We start from the raw sequence: 23,133 nt of genomic DNA, 5'->3' as shown, positions 1-23,133 counted from the left end.
CTGTAGCAACTTTTGAGAAACTGCCAAACTGTCCTACAGAATGGCTGGATCCTTCTGCATTCCCACAGCAGTGGACAAGTGTTCCCATTCCTCCACATCCTCTTCAGCACTTGTAGTCTTCTGTTTTTTTGATAGTTGTCAGTCTTATGGGAGTAAGATGGTATCTCATTGTAGTTATGATTTGCATTTCCCTAATAGCTAGTGATTTTGAGCATTTCTGCACGTGATTTTTAGCCATTTGTATTTCTTCTTTGGAGAAGCATCTGTTCAGATCTTTTGTCCATTTTTCAAATGGGTTGTTTGTCTTTATTTTCGAGATATAGGAGTTCTTTATATATGCAGGATATAAGTCTCCTATCAGATATATGGTTACCAAGTACTTTCTCTCATTGGGTAGGCTGTCTTTTCACTTTCTTGACAAATTCCTTTGAAGTGCAAAAGGCTTTAATTTTGAGGAAGTCCCATTTATCTATTTGTTCTTTTTCTGCTCATGCTTTGGATATGAAGTTCATGAAGCCATTTCCTATGACAAGGTCCTGTAGATGCTTCCCGACATTATTGTCTAAGGTCTTTATGGTCTTGACTCTTATATATAGGTCTTCCAGCCATCTTGAGTTGATTTTTGTATAAGGTGTGAAATGGTAATCCTCTTTCCTTCTTTTGCATGTGGATATCCAATTCTCTAGGCACCATTTGTTGAAGAGGCCATTCTCTCCCAGTTGAGTGGGTTTGAAGGCCTTGCTGAATATCAGATGACTGTATATATAAGAATCTATATCAGAACTCTCAATTCAGTCCTGTTGGTCCTGTGTCTATTCATGTGCCAATATCATGCCATTTTCTCTACTGTAGCTTTGTAATATGTTTTGAAGTCAGGTAGTGTGATTCCTCTGATTTCACTTTTCTTTTTCAGTATGTCTTTGGCCATTTGGGGCCTCTTTCCTTTCCAAATAAATTTCATAGTAGTTTTTCTAGTTCATTAAAAAATGTTGTGTTGATATTTATTGGAGTTTCATTGAATCTGTAGATCAGTTTTGGTAGGATAGACATCTTAATAATATTTAGTCTTCCTATCCATGAACAGGGAATATTCTTCCATTTATTTAGGTCTTCTTTGATTTCCTTGAACAGCATTGTGTAGTTTTCTGTGTATAAGTCTTTTACATCTTTAATTAAATTTATTCCTAGGTATTTGAGTTTTTTATTTACTATTGTAAATGGTATTTGTGTCTTGATTTGCTCCTCAGTTTGCTTATCATCAGTATACAGAAATGCTACTGATTTTTGTGGTTTTGATCTTATAACCTGTGACTTTACTGAACTCATTTATAAGTTCTAGAAGCTTTGTTGTAGATTTCTCAGTGCTTTCTTTGTATAGGACATGTCATCAGCAAATAGTGAAATTTTGTCTTCTTCCTTTTTTATTTGGTTCCCTTTTATATCTGGTTCTTGCCTCAGTGTTCAGGCAAGTACTTCTAACACAACGTTAAATAGAAGGGGTGATAGTGGGCATCCTTGCCTTGTTCCTGTTCTTAGAGGGAAAGATTTTAGGATTTCACCATTGTAAATGATATTAGCTGTGAGTTTTTCATATATACCCTTTATCATGTTCCGAAAGTTTCCTTCTATTCCTATCTTTTGCAGTGTTTTTATCAAGAAAGGGTGCTGTATTTTATCAAGTGCTTTTTCTGCATCTATAGATATGATCATGTGTTTCTTTTCCTTCAATCTGTTTATGTGGTGTATTACATTAATTGATTTTCTTACGTTGAATCATCCTTGCATACCAGGAATGATACCCATTTGGTCATGGTGTATAATTTGTTTAATGTGTTATTGAATGTGATTAGCAAGTATTTTGTTGAGGATTTTCACATCTAGGTTCATTAGAGAGATTGGTCTGTAATTTTCCTTTCTTGTGGAGTCTTTGTTTGGCTTTGGTATTAGGGTAATGTTGGCATCATAAAATAAATTAGGCAATGTTCCTTTTATTTGGATTTTTTGGAAAAGTTTAAAAAAGATTGGTGTTAGTTGTTTCTGTAATGTTTGGTAGAATTCACCTGTGATACCATCTGGCCCAGGGCTCTTCTTAGTTGGAAGATTTTTTTTTTTTTTTTTTTATTGACTTTGTAATAATATTACATTAAAAATATATATGTGAGGTCCCATTCAACCCCATCCCCCCACCCCCCCTCTCCCCCCCCCAACAACACTCGTTCCCATCATCATGACACATCCATTGGATTTGGTAAGTACATCTTTGGGCACCTCTGCACCTCATATACATTGGTTCACATCATAGCCCATACTCTACTCCATTCCATCCAGTGGGCCCTGTGAGGATTTACAATGTCCGGTGATTGCCTCTGAAGTACCATCCAGGGCAGCTCCATGTCCCAAAGACGCCTCCACCTCTCATCTCTTCCTGTCTTTTCCCATACCCTTCGTCCACTATGTCCACTTTTCCCATAGTTGGAAGATTTTTAATGACTGATTCTATCTCTTTACTTTCCTTTGGTTTGTGGAGATCATTGATTTCTTCTTTATCAAAGTAGGCTGCGTATGTGTTTCTAGGAATTTTTTCATTTCCTCTATGTTGGAATGTAGTTTTTCAAAGTATTTCTTATCATAGTCTTTATTTCAGTGGGGCCGGTGGTGATATCCCCTTTCTCAGTTCTTATTTTGTGTATTTGCATTTTCTCTTTTTTTCTTTGTTAGTCTAGCTAAGGTTTTGTCAATTATATTGATCTTCTCAAGGAACCAGTTCTTTGTTTATATCTTCAATCCCTTATTTTCTATTTCATCTAGTCTGCTCTGATCTTTGTTATTTCTTTCTTCTTTCTTTGGGGTTAGTTTGTTTTTTGTTTTTTTTCACTAATTCCTCCAATTATGCAGTTAGTTCTTCGATTTTAGCTCTTTCTTCTTTTTTGAGGTATGAATTTATGGCTATGAATTTCCCTTGCAGTACAACTTTTGCTACATCCCATAAGTTTTGATATGTTGTGGTATCATTTTCATTAGTTTCAAGGTAGTTATTGATTTCTGTTGAGATTTCATCTTTGACCCACTGTTTTTCTAAGAGTGTGTTATTTAACTTCCATATCTTGGTGCCAAATCTGAGTCTCTGGCCCTTGCAGATTTCCCTCTTCATTCCACTGTGGTCAGAGAAATTGTTTTGTATAATTCCAATCTTTCTGAATTCATTGAGACTTTCTCTGTGGCCTAGCATCTGTCTATCTTGAAGAATGATCCATGTGCCCTTGAGAAGAATGTATATCCTGTTGTATTTGGGTGTATTTTCTGTATATGTCTGTGATGTCCTGATCCTCTAACATATTGTTCAAAGTCTTTGTTTCTTTATTGATTCTCTTTTGAGATGTCTGTCCAATGGTGACAGTGGTGTATTAAAGTCTCCCACTATAATTGTCAAGGCATCTATTCCTTCCCTTAGGTTTTGCAATGTTTGTCTCACATATGTGGAGGTGCCCTTGTTAAGGGCATAAATGTTTATGATTGTTCTTTCTTATTGAAAGATTATCCCTTTCAGTAATATGCAGTGTCCATCTTTGTCTCTCACAATAGTTTTGCATTTAAAGTCTATTTTGTCCAATATTAATATAGCTCCTCCTGCCCTTTTTTGGTTATTATTTGCCTCTAAGACTTGTTTTCCAGCCATTCACTTTCAAATCTCCTTGAATCCATGGGTCTAAGATGTGTTTCTTGTAGATGGGTCATATTTCCTTATCCAGTCTCCCAATCTGTGTCTCTTAACAGATGAGTTCAATCATTGACATTCAGTGTTATTACTTTCAAGGAATTACTTATATCAGCCATATTTTCTTGGATTTGTGTTTGTCATATGTTGTTTGATTTTTTAATCTCTTTAGGTTGTTTTATTTGTTCTTACACTCTCCTCCAACTCTGTCTGTCCTGTTTTTTTCTTTCCTCCTGCAGAACTCCCTATAGTATTTCTTGAAAGGCAGGTTTCTTGTTGGCATACCCTCTCAGTTTCTGTTTATCTGTGAATATTTTGAACTTTCCATCACTTTTGAATGCTAGCTTTGCTGGATAGAGTGTCCTTGGTTGGAAATTCTTTTCTTTTAGTATCTTGACTGTGTTATACCACTGCCTTCTTGCCTCCATGGTTTCAGATGAGAAATAAGCACTTAATCTTATGGAGCATCCCTTGTGTGTGATGGTTCTCTTTTTTCTTGCTGCTTTTAGTATTTTCTCTTTGTCTTGTACATTGGATAATTTGACAAGTATGTATCTTGGGGTAGGCCTGTTGGGATTTATGCTATTTGGGGTGATTGTGCTTCTTGGACTTGTATATGCATCTCCCTCAGTAGGTTTGGGAAGTTTTCAGCCATTATTTCCTTCAACACCCCTTCTGTCCCCTTTCCCTGCTCTTCTCCTTCTGGGATGCCTATAATGTATATGTTTGCATGTTTTGCATTGTCATTCAGGTCCCTAAGTCCCTGCTGGATTTTTTCTATCTATCTATCAATCAATTCTACTATCTGTTTGATTTCAGAGGTACTGTCTTCCACATCACTAATTCTTTCCTCTGCCTCTTCAAATCTGCTGTTATTTGCTGAGAGAGTATTTTTTTATTTCTTGGATTGTACTGTTCATCCCCATCATATCTGTTATTTTTTTGTGTATGATTACAATTTCTTCTGTATGCTTCCCAAGTGTTTTCTTAATATGCTTAATCTCTTTCATTTCATTAAATTGGTCCATGATACATGTTTTGAGAGCTTTAACTAGTTGTTTGGTGTTCCACTCCTCTTCCTGGTTTTTAGTTTGTTCATTGGATTGGGTCATGTTTTCCTGATTTTCGGTATGGTTTGTAGTTTTTTGTAGTTGTCTGATCATCACTGTATCTTGATGGGTTTATTCAGTTGATTAGTTTTTTCATGTCGGGGTTCAATTAGTTGTTTTTGTGTGTTTGTTAAGTCTTCCCTTTGTCACTTTGTTCTTCTTATTCTATTTCCTTGTTGTTGGCTAAGTTCCCTTGAAGGAAAGTTCCCTTGAAGGAAAATATTAGGGTCAGAGACAGCAAAAGAGGTAAGAAAAGAAAAAAGATAATAGTAGTATTGCTAGTGGTTGTTAGCAGAAGAACAATATGAGATCTAGGAGAATGAATATTGAACTCATGTAAGCTGTGTGGGGTTATAACAGTAAGAAAGTGGAGTACCTATAATGGGATAGTAAACTGAATATGGGGAGGAATATAGTATGAATTAAAAGGTCAGTGTGGTCTGGAGAGAGGTAAAGAGAAAAGAAAGGACAATAATATAAAGAGTGAATAAAAACTAGAAAACAGAACAGAGGTATTAGAGATAAAAGGTCAGAAATATTTGGGGTTAAACGAAAAGAGGTGGAATATAAGAGAAACAATAAATGATGGAGGATAGAAAGGTGTAAAGGAAAGGGGATAGAGTTGGTAGCCAAAATCAGTACACACAGGAAGTAGGAAATTGAGGACGAGGAAGCACAGCAAATAAGAATTGTTGCCTGCAGCACCTAATATAAAAAAGAAAAGAAAAAAAGAAGGAAAGAAAAGAAAAAAAAGCAAGCAAGAGAAAGAGAAAAAAGACATAAAAGGGCTGTGGGAGAATAAAGAGGAAGGAGAAACAAGAAAACAAGCTAATAAGAAAGACCAGACAAGTCCTCAAGGAAGGAATCCTCTTTGCAGTTGAATAAACTGCTTAGGATTCTGACCTGCCCGCCTTTCTCTCTTCCTCACTTCCCCTCTCCCAGGGCAGTAGGAAGGCTGCGTGAGGGCTCCCAGAGGAGATTCAAATGGGTGCCTGGTAACCCAACTCTTCTCAGAAAATAATGTCTCTTAATTTCTTGAAAGAGAGCACCCACCTTTTGCTGGAACCCTAAATATGCCTTTGTAAGCCTGCAAATAGAACCTACTGTCCCTCTCCCTTAGGTGTGCCAAAAAGGGGCTAGTTAGTTCTCTGATTCCACCTTCTCCCCCACCAAGTTTCCTATCCCAGGGCGTTTACGTAAATCGGACTCTCTCAGCAGGTTCGCCTCTCCTCTCTTCCTAGGCTCTCCCTAAGTCAGCTGGTATGCTCCTCCAAACTCAGTAAAAGGAGGGGACCAGAAAATTGAACCTGTACTCCTTGGACCCCTCTGCACCTCCCACCTAAACCCTCCTACTCTTGGAGTTAGCCCTGCCGGCTAGGGCAATGCCAGATTTCCAGGAGTACTGGGTATGGGAACAGAGGCCCGGGAGAATGTGGACTCGGGGTACGTGGGTCTGTGAGATGTGGGTTGCGGGGGTTCAGGGAACACGGGCTTAGGGCTCACGCATTTAGGAGAACACAGGGCTTGTGAACTCTGCCTTGTGGCTGGTAGTTCTCAGTGGGAGCTGCAGCCCTTTGCCCTAGGGGGAAGGGAGTTACCTTCACACAGCTTCCGAGTTCAGTGTTAGAAACCCGCAGTTTTACCTTGAGGAAGCACTAATTTTGTCGCAGTCTCTCCAGATCAACATCCAGACACCTTCAGGATCGTGTCACCTCTCAGCCGGTCCTGGGGTCCGTGTGGGTCTTGCTTGAATTGCTGTGCAGATGTTTTTTAGTCTGTCGGCAGGACCTTGGTGGGCCCTGCATCCAGCTCGCACATGCACTCCTGGGACTGCAGGGGGACTGCAGGGTGGGGGTCCCTGCTCCTAGTGGCCTGGCTTACTGTAAACAGTAAAGTCCCCTTGCTGGCCCTGACGACAGGCACTAACCGCCTGCCAGTGGCTCCCGCTCTCGCGCTCCCTCCTGCTCTCATGCTCCCTTCTGCTCTCGTGCTCCCTCCCACGCTCCCAGGTATGATTCTTAACTTCTTAACTAACACGGGAGCCAATTACTCAGTCGTGGCCTGCATTCTGGACCCCTCTAGATTTGGTTGTGCCTAATAAGGAGAGTGAATGAGGAATCAAGATCTAGGCTGTTTACTAAACTTTTCCCTGTAGACTAAGTAACCTCCCAAGAAAACTACCAATTAAGTTTAAAATGTTCCTGGAAAATGGCTGTCAGGTCTTTCCCTATGCTAAGTACAAAATTCTCTCTCTTTTGTTCTAATCTGTGTTTACTTTAGCTTTGTCAGTGTGCTCATATCTAGGAACTCATATGTTAGATTTGGGGTTCATCTGTTACAAATTGGATAATGGTGAAAAATAACAAAATTGAGTCTTTAATTATCAATACCATCTTGAAATTGGATTTGATGTATAAAAGAAATCATATGAAATTAGTTCAAGTGCTGGAAAAGTGGGAAAACTTAGCAACGTTGTTACTAGTAAAATTGTTTTGGTTCCTGAGTTAGTAAGTGAAAAGTGATGAATTTGTTTTTAAAGTGGAAACTTACTAGAAACTATAACTAAGAGTTAAGATCATTATATAGATGTTTTATATTACAAACATCAAAAGCTGAAATTGCTATAAATGGGTGGATTTAGCCTAGATCTACTATTGTGATGGTAATCTTAGACTAATATACCTTTGTTTATCATTACTTTAGGTCTAGCTTGTGCTTGCTATAGTAATGGTAATTATAAACTGAACTTACCTTTTTTTTATGTCTTTATTTTTTTAATGTTACATTAAAAAAAAATGAGGTCCCCACATACCCCTTTGATTATGATTATTTTGAGACTACCTTCTCCCCTAAACCTACTATTCTTATGGTAATCTTAGACTAATTTATCTCTGTTTATGGTTACTTCAGGTTTAACCTCATCCTTGTGTATGCTTGCTGTAGTAATGATAATTCTAAACTGAGTTTGCCTTTGCTTATGGTCATTTCAGGACTGACCTCACTCTTGGTTTGTTCTTGCCCGCCATTGTGACGGTAACTATCTCCCATTTGTAGCATGGCAGCTTCTGCCCCTTATGGCTCAGGGAAAGGCAAATTTGAGACAGCCCTGTCTCCCATCTTTTCACTGGTATTAATAACCCTGTTTTCTCTTATGATTATCTAGGGATGGACAAATATCTATTTACTCCAGGCAAGAGCCCAGAGAGACTCTATGACCTTTGAGGCTGCATGATGGGGCTCCTTCAGCCCTCAGGGTTGGATGTCCACTCTTGCAGTCCAGTGGCCACCAGAGTCCTGTTATCTCTGAGGGCTGGGGATTGGGGGACTTCCTACCTTGATTGTCAAGAATTCTGAAAGCAGCAGGTCATGAAAAAACAATTTTCCTTGAGACTTCAATGACTGCAGTGATTATATGCTGGAATTGGTGATGCTCATCCAAGTTCTTTCAAAGTCAAAATGGCAAATAAGCAGAGCTCTGAAGTAAAGGAAAATGTTGTATATTGTGTTTCAAAGCATTGGGAACATTTTGGTTAAAAGTCAATAACTAATGAATGAAATTTTCTGCACAAAACTGCATGGTCACAGTGCAGATAAATCAGAAATAGCCTTCAGAGAGATCTTTTAAATGCTATTTTATAATTAAATTTACTTTGTAAGAGAATGAAAATTATAAGTAATATTAGTTGAGTTTTGTGTTTGTGTCTATTTGTGTCTGCCTATTTGCGCAGTGTATATTTTCTTATATCAGGATGGTAATGTCAAATTAACGAATGAAATAGATGTATTCAAATTGTTAAAAATTAAATATGTGCTTATATATGTGAATGAATTTTCCTGGAGCCCAAATTAGGCTAAGCAGGATAAAAAGGTCATGTAGAAGTCTGAGTATAGAAACTACTGAGAAAGGGGAAAATATTTTCCTAAGCTCTTTTATCTACCCAGTGTCCAAGGCCTTCTCTTTGCAGAAACTCTGAGGAAGGGGCTAGGCGTGGGAGATTAAAACTATCTTCTAAACTGGGGAATTAAGAAATCAGTTTCCCCTGTAATTCCCCAATTAAAACCTTTTAACAGCCTTAAAATAAGGATGGTTAATAATCCAAATGTCAAATTTCAGTAAGTAACGGAAAAGTCCTTAAAAGCTATGGAAAAGATCTTTTCTAAAAACAAATTAAACAATTCTGATATATTCCAGAACCTGACAGTCAGTGGGCTTTTACAATTATTCACACTTTTAGAATTTTATTAAAGAAAAAGTTTTCAGCCTCCTTTTAAGGAGGGAAAAAGAACATTCCTTGCATAAACGATAATGGTTTCAATTTTATTTAGCTTGGATGTAATTCTCTTAGTGAAAAAGGTAACCCAAAAACGCCAGAAAGCCAAAACTCAAGCGATCCAAAGTGAAGATCTTTATTTGTAGCTCATGTCAAATTTCCACTACCCAGGCTGCTCTCAAAATGGTGTCTGCCCCTGACTGGAGGGGAAGAGCTCTTTCAGGCAGCAAGAGGCGGAAATTGGGAAGGAATTGGGAAGGGAAGGCAGGGACGACCTCGTCCAGCAGTTCCTTTGTCTTGTAACCTGGCTTCTGCAAAGGTCGACAGATGTCCGGGGGGGGGGGCGGTGGGGGGGGGGAGCGATAGGAATGGGGCATTGGAGCAGAAAGTAGGCCCTATTAGGCTTATCATGCCAGACTCTTCTTTACATATAAAAATGGGGAAAGTGGGCAGCAGTCAGACTTCTGTATCTGCTCCAGGCTGCAGTGGGGCGTAGTCATCTGGAGGTGAGGTGAGGCTTTTGGGAGGGAGAGTCTGAGGAATGAGGAGGGGCGAGTAGCAGTAGTTGGGTGGCTACAATAGTGGAGATTCATTTAGCAGTGTGTTCTATGAAAGTAGTTAGGATTCTTATGGCGCAAGGGGCAAAAAATAGGCGAGCCTTAGAAGGAGGAGGATGGTGAGTAGGGGAAGACTTAGAAAGAAGAGGGTGGTGAGTAGGGGAAGAAGCTACTGTTTCCAGTATAAGGGGGTGTCGGTTTCAGCAGTGATCTACAGCTCTCGGAGTTTATTTATGCTGGTGCCGACCAGGCCAGATTTATTGGCAAAGAAGCAGCGGTGTTCCTGAAGAGAGCACAAATACCTCCCTGGCCTGCCCTAGGTCAGTCTAGTCCACGTCTATTTTGTAGGACTACTGCTGCTAGGGAGTTTATTTGACCTTGGATTTGTTCCAGATTTCCTGAAATTTCTTTTAAGCTTGCAGCCAGTTCTTTGGAGAGGAGTGATATTTGGTATAAGGTGATTCCCAAGCCTGCCGTTTCAGTACTTATTCCGGAAAAGATGCCCAGGGCTGCTAGGAGAGGAACTAGCTGCACGGCCCTTTTTATTTTTGATTGGAGCTGAGTGGTATGTGAATGGGTATGTCAGGAGGAGCTATTGAAATGGATGGGGCCAGGCAAATTAACGTGCAGATTCCTGTCCAGTTAGCTGGTAAGCAGAGACAGGCTGAGCCCCCGCACAACCAGAAGGTACTTTGTGTGTACTGGGTGCAAGCCCAGAGTTCTACTGAATAAAAGTGGCAGAGGGAACTCTGGGACGCCCAGACCCCCTCCTGGGTGTTCATTGGTCATGGAGGTGGAGGGTGTGTCCTAGGGCCCCTGCCCCGAGGGGTTGGAGGATGGGGTTATTGTAATCGTTCACTTGGGGGTGCCTAGCTTGGATCCTGAGTTGGTAGGTATCTAAGAATATACAGAGAGAGGGGAGACTAAGTAATTCACAGGTGGAGTTAGGCCTCTCGGTGGTTGGGGGAAGTAAGGGAGCAGGTAATTGTGTGTCTCTTCCCTGGCAAAAGTACGGCGTGGTTGTAGTGTTTGGGTCCTGGAATATGGGGGGTTTAGTAACCTGGACGGAGTATGGGAGTTCCTGTTGCGATCTGGGTTGGTAGTGGTAAACTGAGGAAGGAGCTGAGGTACTGCTAGTAGATAAGCATGCTGTTGGAGGGAGGTTCCCTACCAGGAGAGAGGGCAGAAAAGTGGGGTGGCGGAGGCAGAGGGGAGCTGGAAATGCCAGCTTGAGGTGGGTGATGGTGGGACCTTTAAAGAGTCTTTGTGGGGGAGCAAGAGAGGAGAGTGGACTCAATATTCTTAATTAATGCTCTTCTGGTGAGTGTGTCTCCATCATGATCAAAAAAGGGAGGGGGGGCTAACGTAGTGGATTCCGGCTGCTGATGTGGGGGAGCGGGGAGGGCGAGGTGAGCTTCCTGGGAAAGCTGAAAGCAGATTCACCAGGAGGGGAAGAGGGAGGGGTCCCACACCTTGAGCAGAGGAGTGAGGTTGATTGTCTTTTCTATGTAAGGAACCGCTGGAGGCTCCCGAGGAGGAGGAGGAGCAGGAGGGAGGGTAGAAGATAGAACAAATTTGTTCCCAGGTGACACTCTGTGACAGACTACATAAGAGGAGGTCATCGACAGAAGGAAGGATGGTGTTAGGTTGGGCTGAAAAGTTTTGCAGATCTTGGGCTAGGGCTTGGCCAAAGAGGTGGGGGCAGTCTCTAAAGCCCTGAGGGAGGACCGTCCAGGTAAGCTGTGCTGAATGGTTTGTTTCTGGATCAGTCCAGGTGAATGCAAAAAGTTCTTGGGATTTGGGAAGTAATGGGATGGTAAAGAAAGCGGCCTTGAGGTCCAGGACTGAGAAATGGGCGGTATCTGGAGGAATGAGGGAAAGGAGTATATACAGGTGGGGTACTCCTGGGTGAATAGGAATGGTTGGGGCATTTATTGCCCTGAGGTCTTGAACTAGGTGGTAGCTACCATTTGATTTCCTAACAGGTAGGATGGGTGTGTTATATGGGGAATGAGTTATTTTCAGGAGGTTTTGGGATAAGAGCTTCCTAATGATGGGTTTCAAGCCGTGTGAATGGATGGGGTAGATGAGGTATTGGGGTGTGGCGACAAAAGGGGGTGAGGTTTTGACCATTATTGGCACAGGCATATGATGCTGGGCTAATGAGGGGTTGTCTGTCCCAAATTAGGGGGTTAACTTGAAAGTTTGGGTCTGGTTCCTCGGGGGCAGAATGTAAGGGGTAGAGTAGAAGGAGAGGGCTGGCAGGTGGCAGTGTGTATGAAGGGTGAAGAGGGAGAGATGTGGAGGGTGGTTAGGACGTTCCTGCCCAGAGGGGGATGGGGCAGTGCGGGATGAGGAGGAGTGAGTGAATGAAGGTGTAGTTTTCAAAGAGGCGTGTAAGTGGGGTGTGGTTGCCTGGGTGTAAAGGAGGAACTCTCTTCCCCCATGCCCTGTATGGCACTTGCGAGTAGGACTAGCGAAGGCAGTGAGGAGGGAGTAGGTGGCCCCAGTGTCCAAAAGGAAAAATATGGACTTACCTGCGACAGTAGGTGTTACCCGAGGCTTTTGTCTGCAGATGGTAATAGGGGCCAGTGACGGCCTCGGGCCCCAGCAGTCCTCGTTGGCCAGCCCAAGGAGCTTGGCCACCCAGGAGGCTTTGGGAGGATGTTGGCGAGCCTAGAGAGGTTCGGGGGCAGGCGGGAGTGGGAGTCTGGTTTTACTGTGGGGCCAGAGAGAGCAGCAGCTAGCATTTGATATTTTGCCTGGTTTCTAGCACTCTTCTTTTCCCTTTCCGCTTCAGCCCAGTTTCAGAATATTTTGAATGCTGCTGCCATTATGTCTTGTTGGGGAGTGAGGAGATCTTCATCAATTTTTTTGAGTTTATGACTGATGTCTGGGAAGGACTGAAAAATAAAACAAGAATTTAGCCAAAGTTGTCTTTCTGGGCTTTCAGATGTTAAACCAGTATGAACCAGGAGAATTTCCATAAACCTAGCCATGAACTGGGCTGGGTTTTCAGTACGGTCTTCGAAAACTTCTTTTATAGCTTTCAAGGACACCTTTTGCAGCCCTCTAGGATGCAGGTCTGAAAGTGGTTTTGTTTGGCTAAATCTGGGTGAGATACTTGGTATGTCCATACTCAGGGGATGGCCTGTTCTGTGGGTTTGATGTTGTTGGTTGATTGTAGGTTATCTGCATGTTTTGCTGCTTGCCAGACCCTTTCCCTGTCTTCTGGAAGGGGGTGGAATTTAAAATGACATGGATTTCCTACCAAGTTAGGTCATATGACTGGATTAGGTATTTGAACTCTTTCATGTAACGGGAGGGCTCAGTGGAAAAAGGATGGAGCCTTTCTCCATCTCAGAGAGGTGTGCGAGGGAAAAGGGAACATGAGCTCTAATGATACCTTTGGCACCAGTAATTCTCTCAATGGGAGGACAGGCTGCGATGTGTCTGGAGTGAGTTATCATCAGCAGATCCAAGAGCAGGTTTCAGAGGGTGTGGAGGAAGGTGGGGTGGGCGTGGGAGGGTGTTCTGGGGCTGGGGAAGGAGAAACTGGCTGTTGGTGAGGAGCGGCTATCTTATTCCCAGGATGAAAGTTGCTGAAATCATTAGGGGAGGGGGGGTAAGGTGGGAGATTGGATAAGGAGGGCCAAGGGCTTGGATTTGGGTGGGGTGTGAGCTACCAGGACATTGTAGGTAGAACAAAGAGAGGGTCGGCCCTGACTGCAAAGAAAGGTTGGATATAGGGAACCTCTCCCCACTTCCCATTATGGTGAATGAAGTTATCTAAGTCTTGAATGGTGTTAAAGTCAAAGTGCCATTTTTCGGCCAGATTGAGTTGTTGTCCAATTTGTATTGGGGCCAGGCAACATTGGAGAAAAAGATAAGTTTCGTGGACTAAATTAGATCCTTGTAACTTATATTTTTATATTGTTTCAACAAATACCCCAGGGGGAGTTACAGAGATGGGATGGACTGGCCTGTGCCCGTGATGAATTGAGACAAATGAACGGGAGCAAAAAAGTAGTCCAGACTGAACGATTAAGACAGATTGAATGGAGTGACGTCCTTTATGGATTGGGGGCGAACAAATTGGGATAGAGAGACTGACTGGACCAGGTGGACTTGGATGAATAAAAATAGGGGTGATTTCCCCTATGAGATAAAGGTGGATCAGGACTTAACCTAGAAAGAGGTTAGCAAGACCGGGAGGGGAGATATGTCATCAAAAAATGAGAATGGAGGCGGAGGAATGAAGGAGAGAACAGGAGGAGTGGGAGGGGAGCTGTGCATTGCAAAAGGGGTTTTTGATTTATAAATCTTTAGTCCTAGAGTGGGGAGAGGTGCCAGTTCTTTTCTTGTGGGAGGCAGGACTGTTCCCTGGCATTTCTTGGGATTTGGAACCCAGGGGTGCCATGCCTTGATTCCAGTCCTGTTCCAGGAGTTAGCCCAGGCAAGCTGCCACTGTCCACTGCTTCCTGGGTAGTGAAGACCAGAGCATCAGTTACCAGCAGAGCCAGGGAGTAAGCCCGAGTGAGCTGCCACTGCCCATGCTCCCCCGACTGTCCACCTGGCCACCGGGGCACTCTCCTAAGTCCTAGGTTACCAATGAAAAAGTTAACCAAAAAATGCCAAAGAAGAGCCAAAACTCAAGTGATCCAAAGTGGGGATCTTTATTTATAGCTCAGGTCAAATCTCTGCCCAGGCAGCATTTAAAATGACTTGGAGGGGAAATGGCTTTTTCAGGCAGCGAAAAACGAGAATCAGGAAGGGTAGGCAGGGATGGCCTTCTAGAGCAGTTCCTTTGTCTTGCAGCATGACTTCTGTGAAGGTTGCCAGATGTCTGGGGGTAGATGGGGAAGAGTGAGAGAAATGGAGAGGTTGGAGTGGAAAGCAGGGCATATTAGGCTTATCACCTAGGTTTATAGAATACTAATAAATTAACATTTTATGTATTAAATCTTTTTTTTAAAGATTTATTTATTTCTCTCCCCCCACTCCCCACCCCGGTTGTCTGTTCTCTGTGTCTATTTGCTGCATCTTCTTCTTTCTCCACTTCTGTTGTTGGTGGTGGCACAGGAATCTGTGTTTCTTTTTGTTGTGTTATCTTGTTGTGTCAGCTCTCTGTGTGGGTGGCGCCATTCCTGGGCAGGCTGCACTTTCTTTCACACTGGACAGCTCTCCTTATGGGGTGCACTCCTTGTGCATGGGGCTCCCCTATGCAGGGGACACTCCTGTGTGGCACAGCACTCCTTGCACACATCAGTACTGTGCATGGGCCAGCTCCACATGGGTCAAGGAGGCCCAGGGTTTGAACCACAGACCTCCCATGTGGTAGACGGACGCCCTAACCACTGGGCCAAGTCTGCTTCCCTGTATTAAATCTTTAAGGTGATGAAAGTTGTAAGTTCATGTTTAATGAAGTAAAAATCTGTTCTAAAGTGAAATGACTAGTTTTCACAGAACAGAATTGAGGAATGTAAGACAAGACTCTTAAACAGATAAAGGTACATTTCATAGGTTGCCAATTGTAATTTAATAAGATTATTTAAAGATAAAAGTGAATAGTCTATGAGGTTATGGTTGGTTATAGGAAGTTTGTAAAAACATTGCCTAATCTGAAGTACTTAAAAGGATAATTCCAAGAAGACATTATTAATTAGAAACCTAAACTGATTAATGATAACAAAAAGTAGCTTTATAACAGAGAAACGTGCCAGAGGCCACCTCAGTGTGCATAGTAAAGTGGTGGTAAGGGAAGAAGACCTTGATTCCATTGGGAATCTTAGGTATTCATAAAATAAAGGACAAAGTAGTTTTTCCTGTACTGCTAAAGTGAAATACTTGTTAATTAATATAATCATGGTAAAGGTGTAGAAGTAAAAAACTACATACTAAAATAGTTTAAGTTCATTTGATATGTTATACATTGCATTGGAAGTGTTTAAAAAGTGTATAGAAAAGTAAAAGACATAGACTTCAGTATTGTGCAATCAAACCAGGCCTTCAGCACCCTGCATGGTGCCTCTCCATTTGAGTTATTGGCTAGGTTTGTCACTGACCCCTAAAACAATAAAAGTATCTACTACATTTCTGAACATGCTCCTGAAGTGGATGGAGAATATGTTGCAGTTTCAGACTCCTGCAGCAGCCAGCAATGATTCAATATGGCCAGATTTACAATGGACATTGGTGCTAGTCTGGCCCTTTTCCACAGTACTGAAGGGTGCTGTGGCAGTTTTGTATTGATTATTAATTAAATAGATATTGGATAGTGTTTGTAAACTGGTCTGTTCTCTGGGCATATTAGATTGTATTAAATTCAGAGGTTTCACTTTTAGTTGATTAAATTATGATTAGGGTTTTGATTTGGCCATGTCATTAGGACCAAAGGGGCAGGGACTCACAGAGAAAATGGTATGGCAGAAGAGAGAGTTTTTTTAGTTTTTATGCTGGAGCTCTGGGAAGTAAATACATGGAGAAGGAGAACACAGAAGCAGATACACAGGAAGAGAGACTGCTCCATAGACATGGTCCCAGGAATAGAGATGAACCTGATAGCCTGCAGCTGTAGCTGAGCCTGAAGAGAAATGAGTCCTGAGAGAGAGAGAGATGAGACTTATCCCAGCCTATGGCTGGCATTGGATTAAGCTGGGACCATGGAACCTTAAGAGGAAGAAGAAGGCAAAACCCTCATAGATATCACCCACCATCTTGCTCAAATGTGGCATATGACTTTGGGCAAGAAAGCACCTCTTATGGTACCTTGAGTTGGACTCTTTAGGACCTGGTAACTGTAAGCTTCTATCCCAAATAAATACCCTTTATAAAAGCCAACAGATTTCTAGTATTTTGCATCAGCAACCCTTTGGCTGACTAATACAGCCACCATAGTGCCTGTATATGCCTGATCAATATAATATCTCTTCTGTTCTAAATCATATGCAGAAGGATATTGGACATGTTAAAAGTCCTGGCAAAGTTAATTCACTTTCTAAGTAGTTAATGAATGTAACTATAAGATAAAGAAATGGCTCTTTTCTTGCTTGCCATATGCTTGTCTTTTGGTTGCCTAGGTTGTCTTTGTGAGTTTATATCTAGGGCAGTGCTGCTTTTAGCTGTCTTAGACATAACCACCACTGTGGGAATTGGGCTTGGCAGTTTATACCAAACCCAGCAGGTCTACCACACTCTCTCTCTAGAGTTTACCTAAAGCATAAAAGAACTCAAGGAAAATGCTGTTTCCCATCAACTTTGGGAGGATGTGGTCTCTGAAGGAGCCTGGTCTTTTTCTCATGGTCTAGTATGCCATGGCTGGCCTACCTACCACCATCTACTTATCCTTTTACTGGAACCATGTATCTTAAATTCTAACTAAGTTTATTTCTTCCAGAATCAACACCTTCAAGAACAAGATATCTGTCATGTGGGGATTTCATGCAGCTCAACCACAGTGCCAGGTCTGTCTTCCCTCAAATTCAATAGAATAGCTAGAGGGTTTTACACCCGGTAGTGCAGGGCCTACCCGCCCCCGAACCAGCGGGAAGCAGCTACAGAAGAGTGACCATCACCCTTCAGCTCGACCTTAAGAATAAGGGTATAAACTCTCTGAGGAGGGGTGTTGAGGCAGGTTAAGATAGCGAAAGAGGGAAGGCTGCTCAGACCTGGCAGACCACATGAGAACCCACCTGGAAACCTCCTGAGGGGAAGGCAGCTGGAAAGATCCTGCAAGACCCAGGCCATGAAATATCATTTAGAACTTTCCAGGGTCAAGGGAAAGCCCTGGATGCCTTCAAACAAAAAGCCTCACCATTGGCACCCTGAGAGCTAACAGGTTGGGAAACCAATCAGAACAGCAAACAGCTGGGGCCCCTCTCTGACATTATGAAGAGGGAGGAGTAAAAGTCTTAAAAAAGCTTAACCTGGGGCCCCATGTGCAGAACTTACTCTACAGCACACCCACAATCCATGTGCAGGACGGTGTACTCTTTTCTTGTTTCTTAATAATCTCTTTACTCCCTTGCCTACTCTATGGCATATCCTTAAATTCTTCTATGTGGCATAAACCAAGAACCTTGAAGCCCAGAACTCAGAGTGTTCCACTAATACTGACATCCCTCTGAGGCTTGTTATTGTTATTTGCTTGCTTATTATCTGTGACTGGCTGGATTATTTTAATTAAGTCTATTCCCCACACCACATCCATACACACACAGTCTTTGAAGTTGCTCTTCAGGGAAGCATAGCTTTGAGTATGCCCACAATCACTCCAGGATTTCAGTGGTATTGGTAGCGCCCTCTTTTTCCCTGACTATCCCCAGCTGTTAAACTCCACTAATTGCCAGTCAAGTGCTCTGTTGTTTTCAACAATGTCCTGGAGCATGAATTACTCTACAAACTAATATAATGTAAACAAATTGTGGTTCTGTTCAAGGAATAGTTTCTGAAGTCAGTGCTTGATATTTATTCTGACCCTGGGGAAGACTACTCTCAGCTGTCTAATTTCCGGGTGCTTGCCTGCAAATTAGCTTGCCTTCAGTCTACGGTGAATCTTCATTGAAACCATGAATCTCCTCCCAATTGCCTTTCACCACATCCTTGTTCTTGAGAACGTATTTAGGTTTGAAATTCTCCATGCTCTGTTGCAAATGAAGTCTGTTAATTTGGGAAAAAAGAGACTAAGAACTAACTGTTTTGAGGCCACTTCTCCCTGCACCCCCACCTCCCCAGGCAAAGTCTCTGAGGCTGGTCTCTGCAACCCAATTTGGGGACAAAGGCAAACTCTGAGCGACACCCCACTGTAGAAGCTGAGCACTCAGGGATTTGGGGAAGGCAGCAGCTTGATGTCTTCTCAACTTGGCATGGACTCACTGCCTCATGAGTTGGGAGAACAGCAATCACAGTCCCCAGTATTCTCAATGGACTGCACCCAAGGTCAGCCTGCCTTCTGTAAATAGGGGCCAGGCTAAAGAAGGGAGCCTCCAGCGCACTCAGCCAGGATTTAGCCTCAGCAACAGGTAGCCCAGGGGTAGGGTGAAAATACTGACATCCTGCTCTTCTAGGAAGAAAGGCCTCCAACTGCGAGATGGAGGAAGAGATAATCCTGTGTTCCTGGCTGAAGCAGTCTAAAATGGAGATTCCACTTTACTTAGCTTGGATGGGGAAGGGAAGGAGCAGTTTTGATTCAAATACAAGACTTCAACTTTCTTACTGAATTGTCATAGGTTATATTTAATATATGTTTTCGCATTTGTTGCTTTTCCTTAGGATCATCATTTCTAGGGACTTTAAATGGTTGTTTGTTTTTAAATGAATTTTCACTAGTTTCAGCAGGGAGCCCATCAGTGGAGCTCCTCACATTCTTAAACCAAATGCTGATATCTTTATTCTTTTACTTTTATCTTGTGTGTATCTTTGTCTTTAAATTTTATGTTTTGTTTATAGCAAAGTTCTTGCTTTCTCTATCTGGTCTTACAATCTTTCCTTTTGATCGGAGGGGTTAGTTCCATTTTCATTTAATACAATTTTTCATATGGATGGATTTAGATCTGTCATTGAGTTATTTCCTTTTTACTTCTCATACATTTTTCTGTTCTTCTATTCTCTTCTTTCCAGCTTTCTTTCATTAATCTTTTTTTTTTTACTATTTCAGTCTCCCATTATTTTTATTCTTATTTATTTTTTATTTTTTAAAATTTATTTTATTCTCTCCCCTTTCCCCCTATTGTCTGCTTTCGGTGTCCATTTGCTGTGTGTTCTTCTGTGTCCGTTTGCATTGTCAGGCAGCACCGGGAAACTGCATCTCTTTTCTGTTGCGTAATCTTGCTGCATCAGCTCTCCATGTGTGCGGCACCACTCCTAGGCAGGCTGCACTTTTTTCATGCAGGGCAGCTCTCCTTGCATGGCGCACTGCTTGCATGTGGGGCACCCCTATGGAGGGACGCCCCTGTGTGGCACGGCACTCCTTGCACATGGCAGCGCTGCAAGTGGGCCAGCTTACCGACCATATGTCAGGAGGCCCTGGGTATTGAACCCTGGACCCTCCATGTGGTAGGTGGATGTTCTATCAGTTGAGCCACATCCGCTTCCCATCCATCATTTTTCATTTAAGGCAAACAATAAGTTTTGACATTCCACTTGAATTTTCTGTTGACATTTTTAACTTACCACAATCTGCTTAGAATTAATATTTAATTACTTCTATTGAAGTAGAGCAATCTGGCAATAATATAGTTCCATTTACCCACACATTTTTGTGCTATTTTTGTCACATATGTTACATTCATATGCATTATAAACCCAACAATACATTGTTATAATTTTGCTTTAAATAGTTTTGGTATTTTACAGAATTAGTCTTTATATATGAGCCTAGATATTTACAATTTTCAGTACTCTTCATTCCTTCCTATAGACTTGAGTTGCCTTTTGGTGTCATTTCTCTCGAGCTTGTAGAACTTAATTTAGAACTTTTTGTAGTGCAGTTGTACTTTCATGAATTATTTAAATTGTGTTTATTTGAAAATGTTTTTGACTTCACCTTCATTTTTTACATTGGACTTTCTGTTTATTTATTAAATCTTTCAGTTTATACATTTAACCCAATATACCGTGTCATTGAAATACTTCTAATGAACCATACAACTGATATTTTTGTACAAGTTGCTACAATATGAATTACTTGAAGAATTCAAATTTTTTTATTTTTTCATTTAATTATACAATGCACTAATGCTGACTCGATATATATGCACATATAATTTTTTCTCTCAGATTTACAACTCAAAAGATTGCTGAACTTAGAGAACCTGCTACAATCACTACATGGAGCATACCATATTAGCATTTCAAAAGTTTATTTCAACCTATTTCTTCTTTTATACTCTAAAACATCTTCATTACTTGGGTTGATAGCTAGTCCCACAGTATGATGATGCCCAAGGTCAGTCCAATTGCTGCTGGTTGGGTCTGCTCTGTGGCAGCTCCTGAATGTAGAACTTTGATTGTACTAAAGGACTGTCTGGGGGCCAGGCCAGTGCCAGCAGCCAGGAGCAGGTGTGAAGCCATGTGGATGGCACCATCTTGCTGGACTGGGCTCTGCCTTCTTCTCCTCACCTTCATTTTTGAAGGATAGTATTGGTAGATATAAAATTCCCAATTGATAGTTTTATCTTGCAACATTTCAAATATGTCATTCCAGTGTCTCCTGGCTCCAACATTTTCAATGAGAAGGCACCCATTTATATTTGTGTAATTTTTCTCTCGTGGCTTTTGAGGTTTTTTCCTAGTCTTTGGCTTTCAGTAGGTTGACTATGATATGCCTAAGTGTCATTTTCTTTCCATGTACTCTACCTAGGTTTTGTTGAGTTTCTTGGATCCGTAATTTAAGGTTTCTCACAATTAAGGGAATTCTCAGCCACTATTCTTGAAATCTTTTTTCTGTCCTTTCCTGTACCTACTCTTCTTTAAGATTCTGATTGCATGTATGATAGCCTTTTTGTTATTTTCTCTTGGAGCACAGAGGCCCTATTCATTTTTCTTCAATCATTTTTCTTTCTGCTCTTAGGATTGGACAATTTCTATTGATCTATCTATGAATTCACTGATGCTTTTTTTCTACCATCTCCATTTTACTGATGAGGCCCTCTAGTGAATTTTTCCTTTTGTCTTTTTCAGTTCTAAAATGTCTATTTGGTTCTTTTAAAATATTTTCCACTTCTTTATTGTAATTTATTATCTGTTACCTCACTAAGATTATATATTCCTTTAATTCTTTGGATATATTTTGCTTTAATTATTTGAACATTTTTATAATAGCTGCTAAATCCCACATCTAAGCTCATCTGGAGTTGGTTACTTTTGATTGCATTTTTTCTCCCTGAGTATGGATCACACAACTGTTGTTTACATGATTATTAGTTTTGGTTGAAAACTTGACATAATATTTAAGGATTTGGGCAGAATTCATACTCAGACTTTATAACTCTTTCCTTTGTGGCTTTTACTTTTCTGTGGTTTGCCCCTAAATTTCTAGCTTCCCTTCCAACTCCAGGCTCTGTCCTTAGACACCTTGCCAGTAGGTCTGTACACAAGTTTGGCATGTACTCAGTCAAAGAGCATCAAACTTGCAGATATATCATAGTGAAAAAAATCAGTTGTCTTTCAAGGGTAGACTCCTCTTCCTGTTTCTCACCAGGCCCCCTGTAATGTCTTTGGTGCATTTGTAGTTTACCAATCAAGCAAGAATTTGAGCAGACCTTACACTTAGTTTTTGGTTCTTGTTCCTTCTGTCTTTATTCCAGGATTTCCCCTAAATTTACAGCTGCTTTGCCACCTTTGAACTCTGACCTCTGCCACCTTGAGCACATAAAATTACAGTTTTCAGCCATCACCACTAGAGCTGAATGAAGTGTGAGTGGGAGGTTGGGTGCAGAGTGCTCTCAGACCAAAAAAATAAAGCCAAAAATTCAAAATCCTTACTCACTGCAATTACAGTCTTTCAAAGGAAAACTCACTTCTATTGTAAGTCCCCTCCCTCTTCCTGATCGCTGGCAACCACTGATCTGTTTTCTGTCCCTATACTCTTGCCTTTTCCAGAATGTCATATAAATGGAATCATATGGTATGTAGCCTTGTGAGTCTGGCTTCTTTCATTTAGCATAATATATTTCAGAAATATGATATCAAGTAGAGCAGACTTCCTTGCTTTTTTCTTGCTCCTAGGGGTAAAACATTCAGTCTTTCACCATTAAACATGATATTACCTTAAAATACATAGGATTGATTTTGTTTCTCTCCAGAGTCGCAGCCATAACCCTTCATTAGGACTCTCCATGGTGCTGACCTTTGGCCAGTTGGCTTAAGAAGCCAAAGCCTGCCATGTCAACGATGTGGGCCATGGCCTCAGCGGACTTCCTGTCTCTGCCACACCCTCAGCCTGACTGAGGGGGCTGTCACTTCACTGTCGCTGATGACTAAGGCTTTTTAGTAACCCTCCCTCTGACTTCTGACATCCGCCCAGGGACCCTCCTTTCTTAGACTCTATCCAGGTCAACCTGATTCTCATGATACTGACCACAAAAGTAGCTAACTATCTTCTCTACCCCCACTCCCTTTCTTTCTCTGCTGCCCTTTTGGCTTTGGTTTCCCACCATTTTGTTACTCTTTTTTTTTTTTTCCCTACCTTTTCCTCCTTCCCCAACGTTGATGGGAAAAAATCTCATTTGGTGTGCTTTCCATAATTGAAGACCAAAAATATTTTCTTTGGATTAGATGTGTGACATGTTTTGCCTAAATGCAGACAGGAGAGGAAGTAGGAGAGGCTTCAATAGGAGAAGAGTAAGAACTAGGCAAGCTTGTTGGAGGTAGGAAGCTGTAGCTCTAACATTTCACCTGTTAAAAATAAATCCGAATATAAATTTTCCTTAAGACAGCAATGAGGATGAAGGTGAGTGTGTGTGTGTGGGGGGGTGTGTATA

At 41.6% G+C, this 23,133-nt stretch overlaps 1 protein-coding gene across 3 annotated transcripts in view; it reads left to right on the top strand.

Moving 5' to 3' along the window:
- LOC131273219 (uncharacterized) overlaps window positions 1-23,133 on the top strand; it is a 77,530-nt gene that overhangs the window by 52,658 nt on the left and 1,739 nt on the right. For all 3 annotated transcript variants that reach the window (XR_009180366.2, XM_058275441.2, XM_058275437.2), the window contains one exon: window positions 17,049-17,115. Coding sequence is in view for 2 of the 3 variants with exons in the window: in XM_058275441.2 (XP_058131424.1) it covers window positions 17,049-17,115 (67 nt within the window). In the remaining variant the exon portion in view is untranslated. The remainder of the gene's footprint in view (window positions 1-17,048; window positions 17,116-23,133) is intronic.

This window comes from Dasypus novemcinctus, chromosome 2 (assembly GCF_030445035.2).
Source record: "Dasypus novemcinctus isolate mDasNov1 chromosome 2, mDasNov1.1.hap2, whole genome shotgun sequence".
In the NCBI taxonomy this organism is placed as follows: Eukaryota; Metazoa; Chordata; class Mammalia; order Cingulata; family Dasypodidae; genus Dasypus; species Dasypus novemcinctus.
Note: the sequence above shows the minus strand (reverse complement) of the source record. Positions and strands in the feature narration are given on the sequence as shown.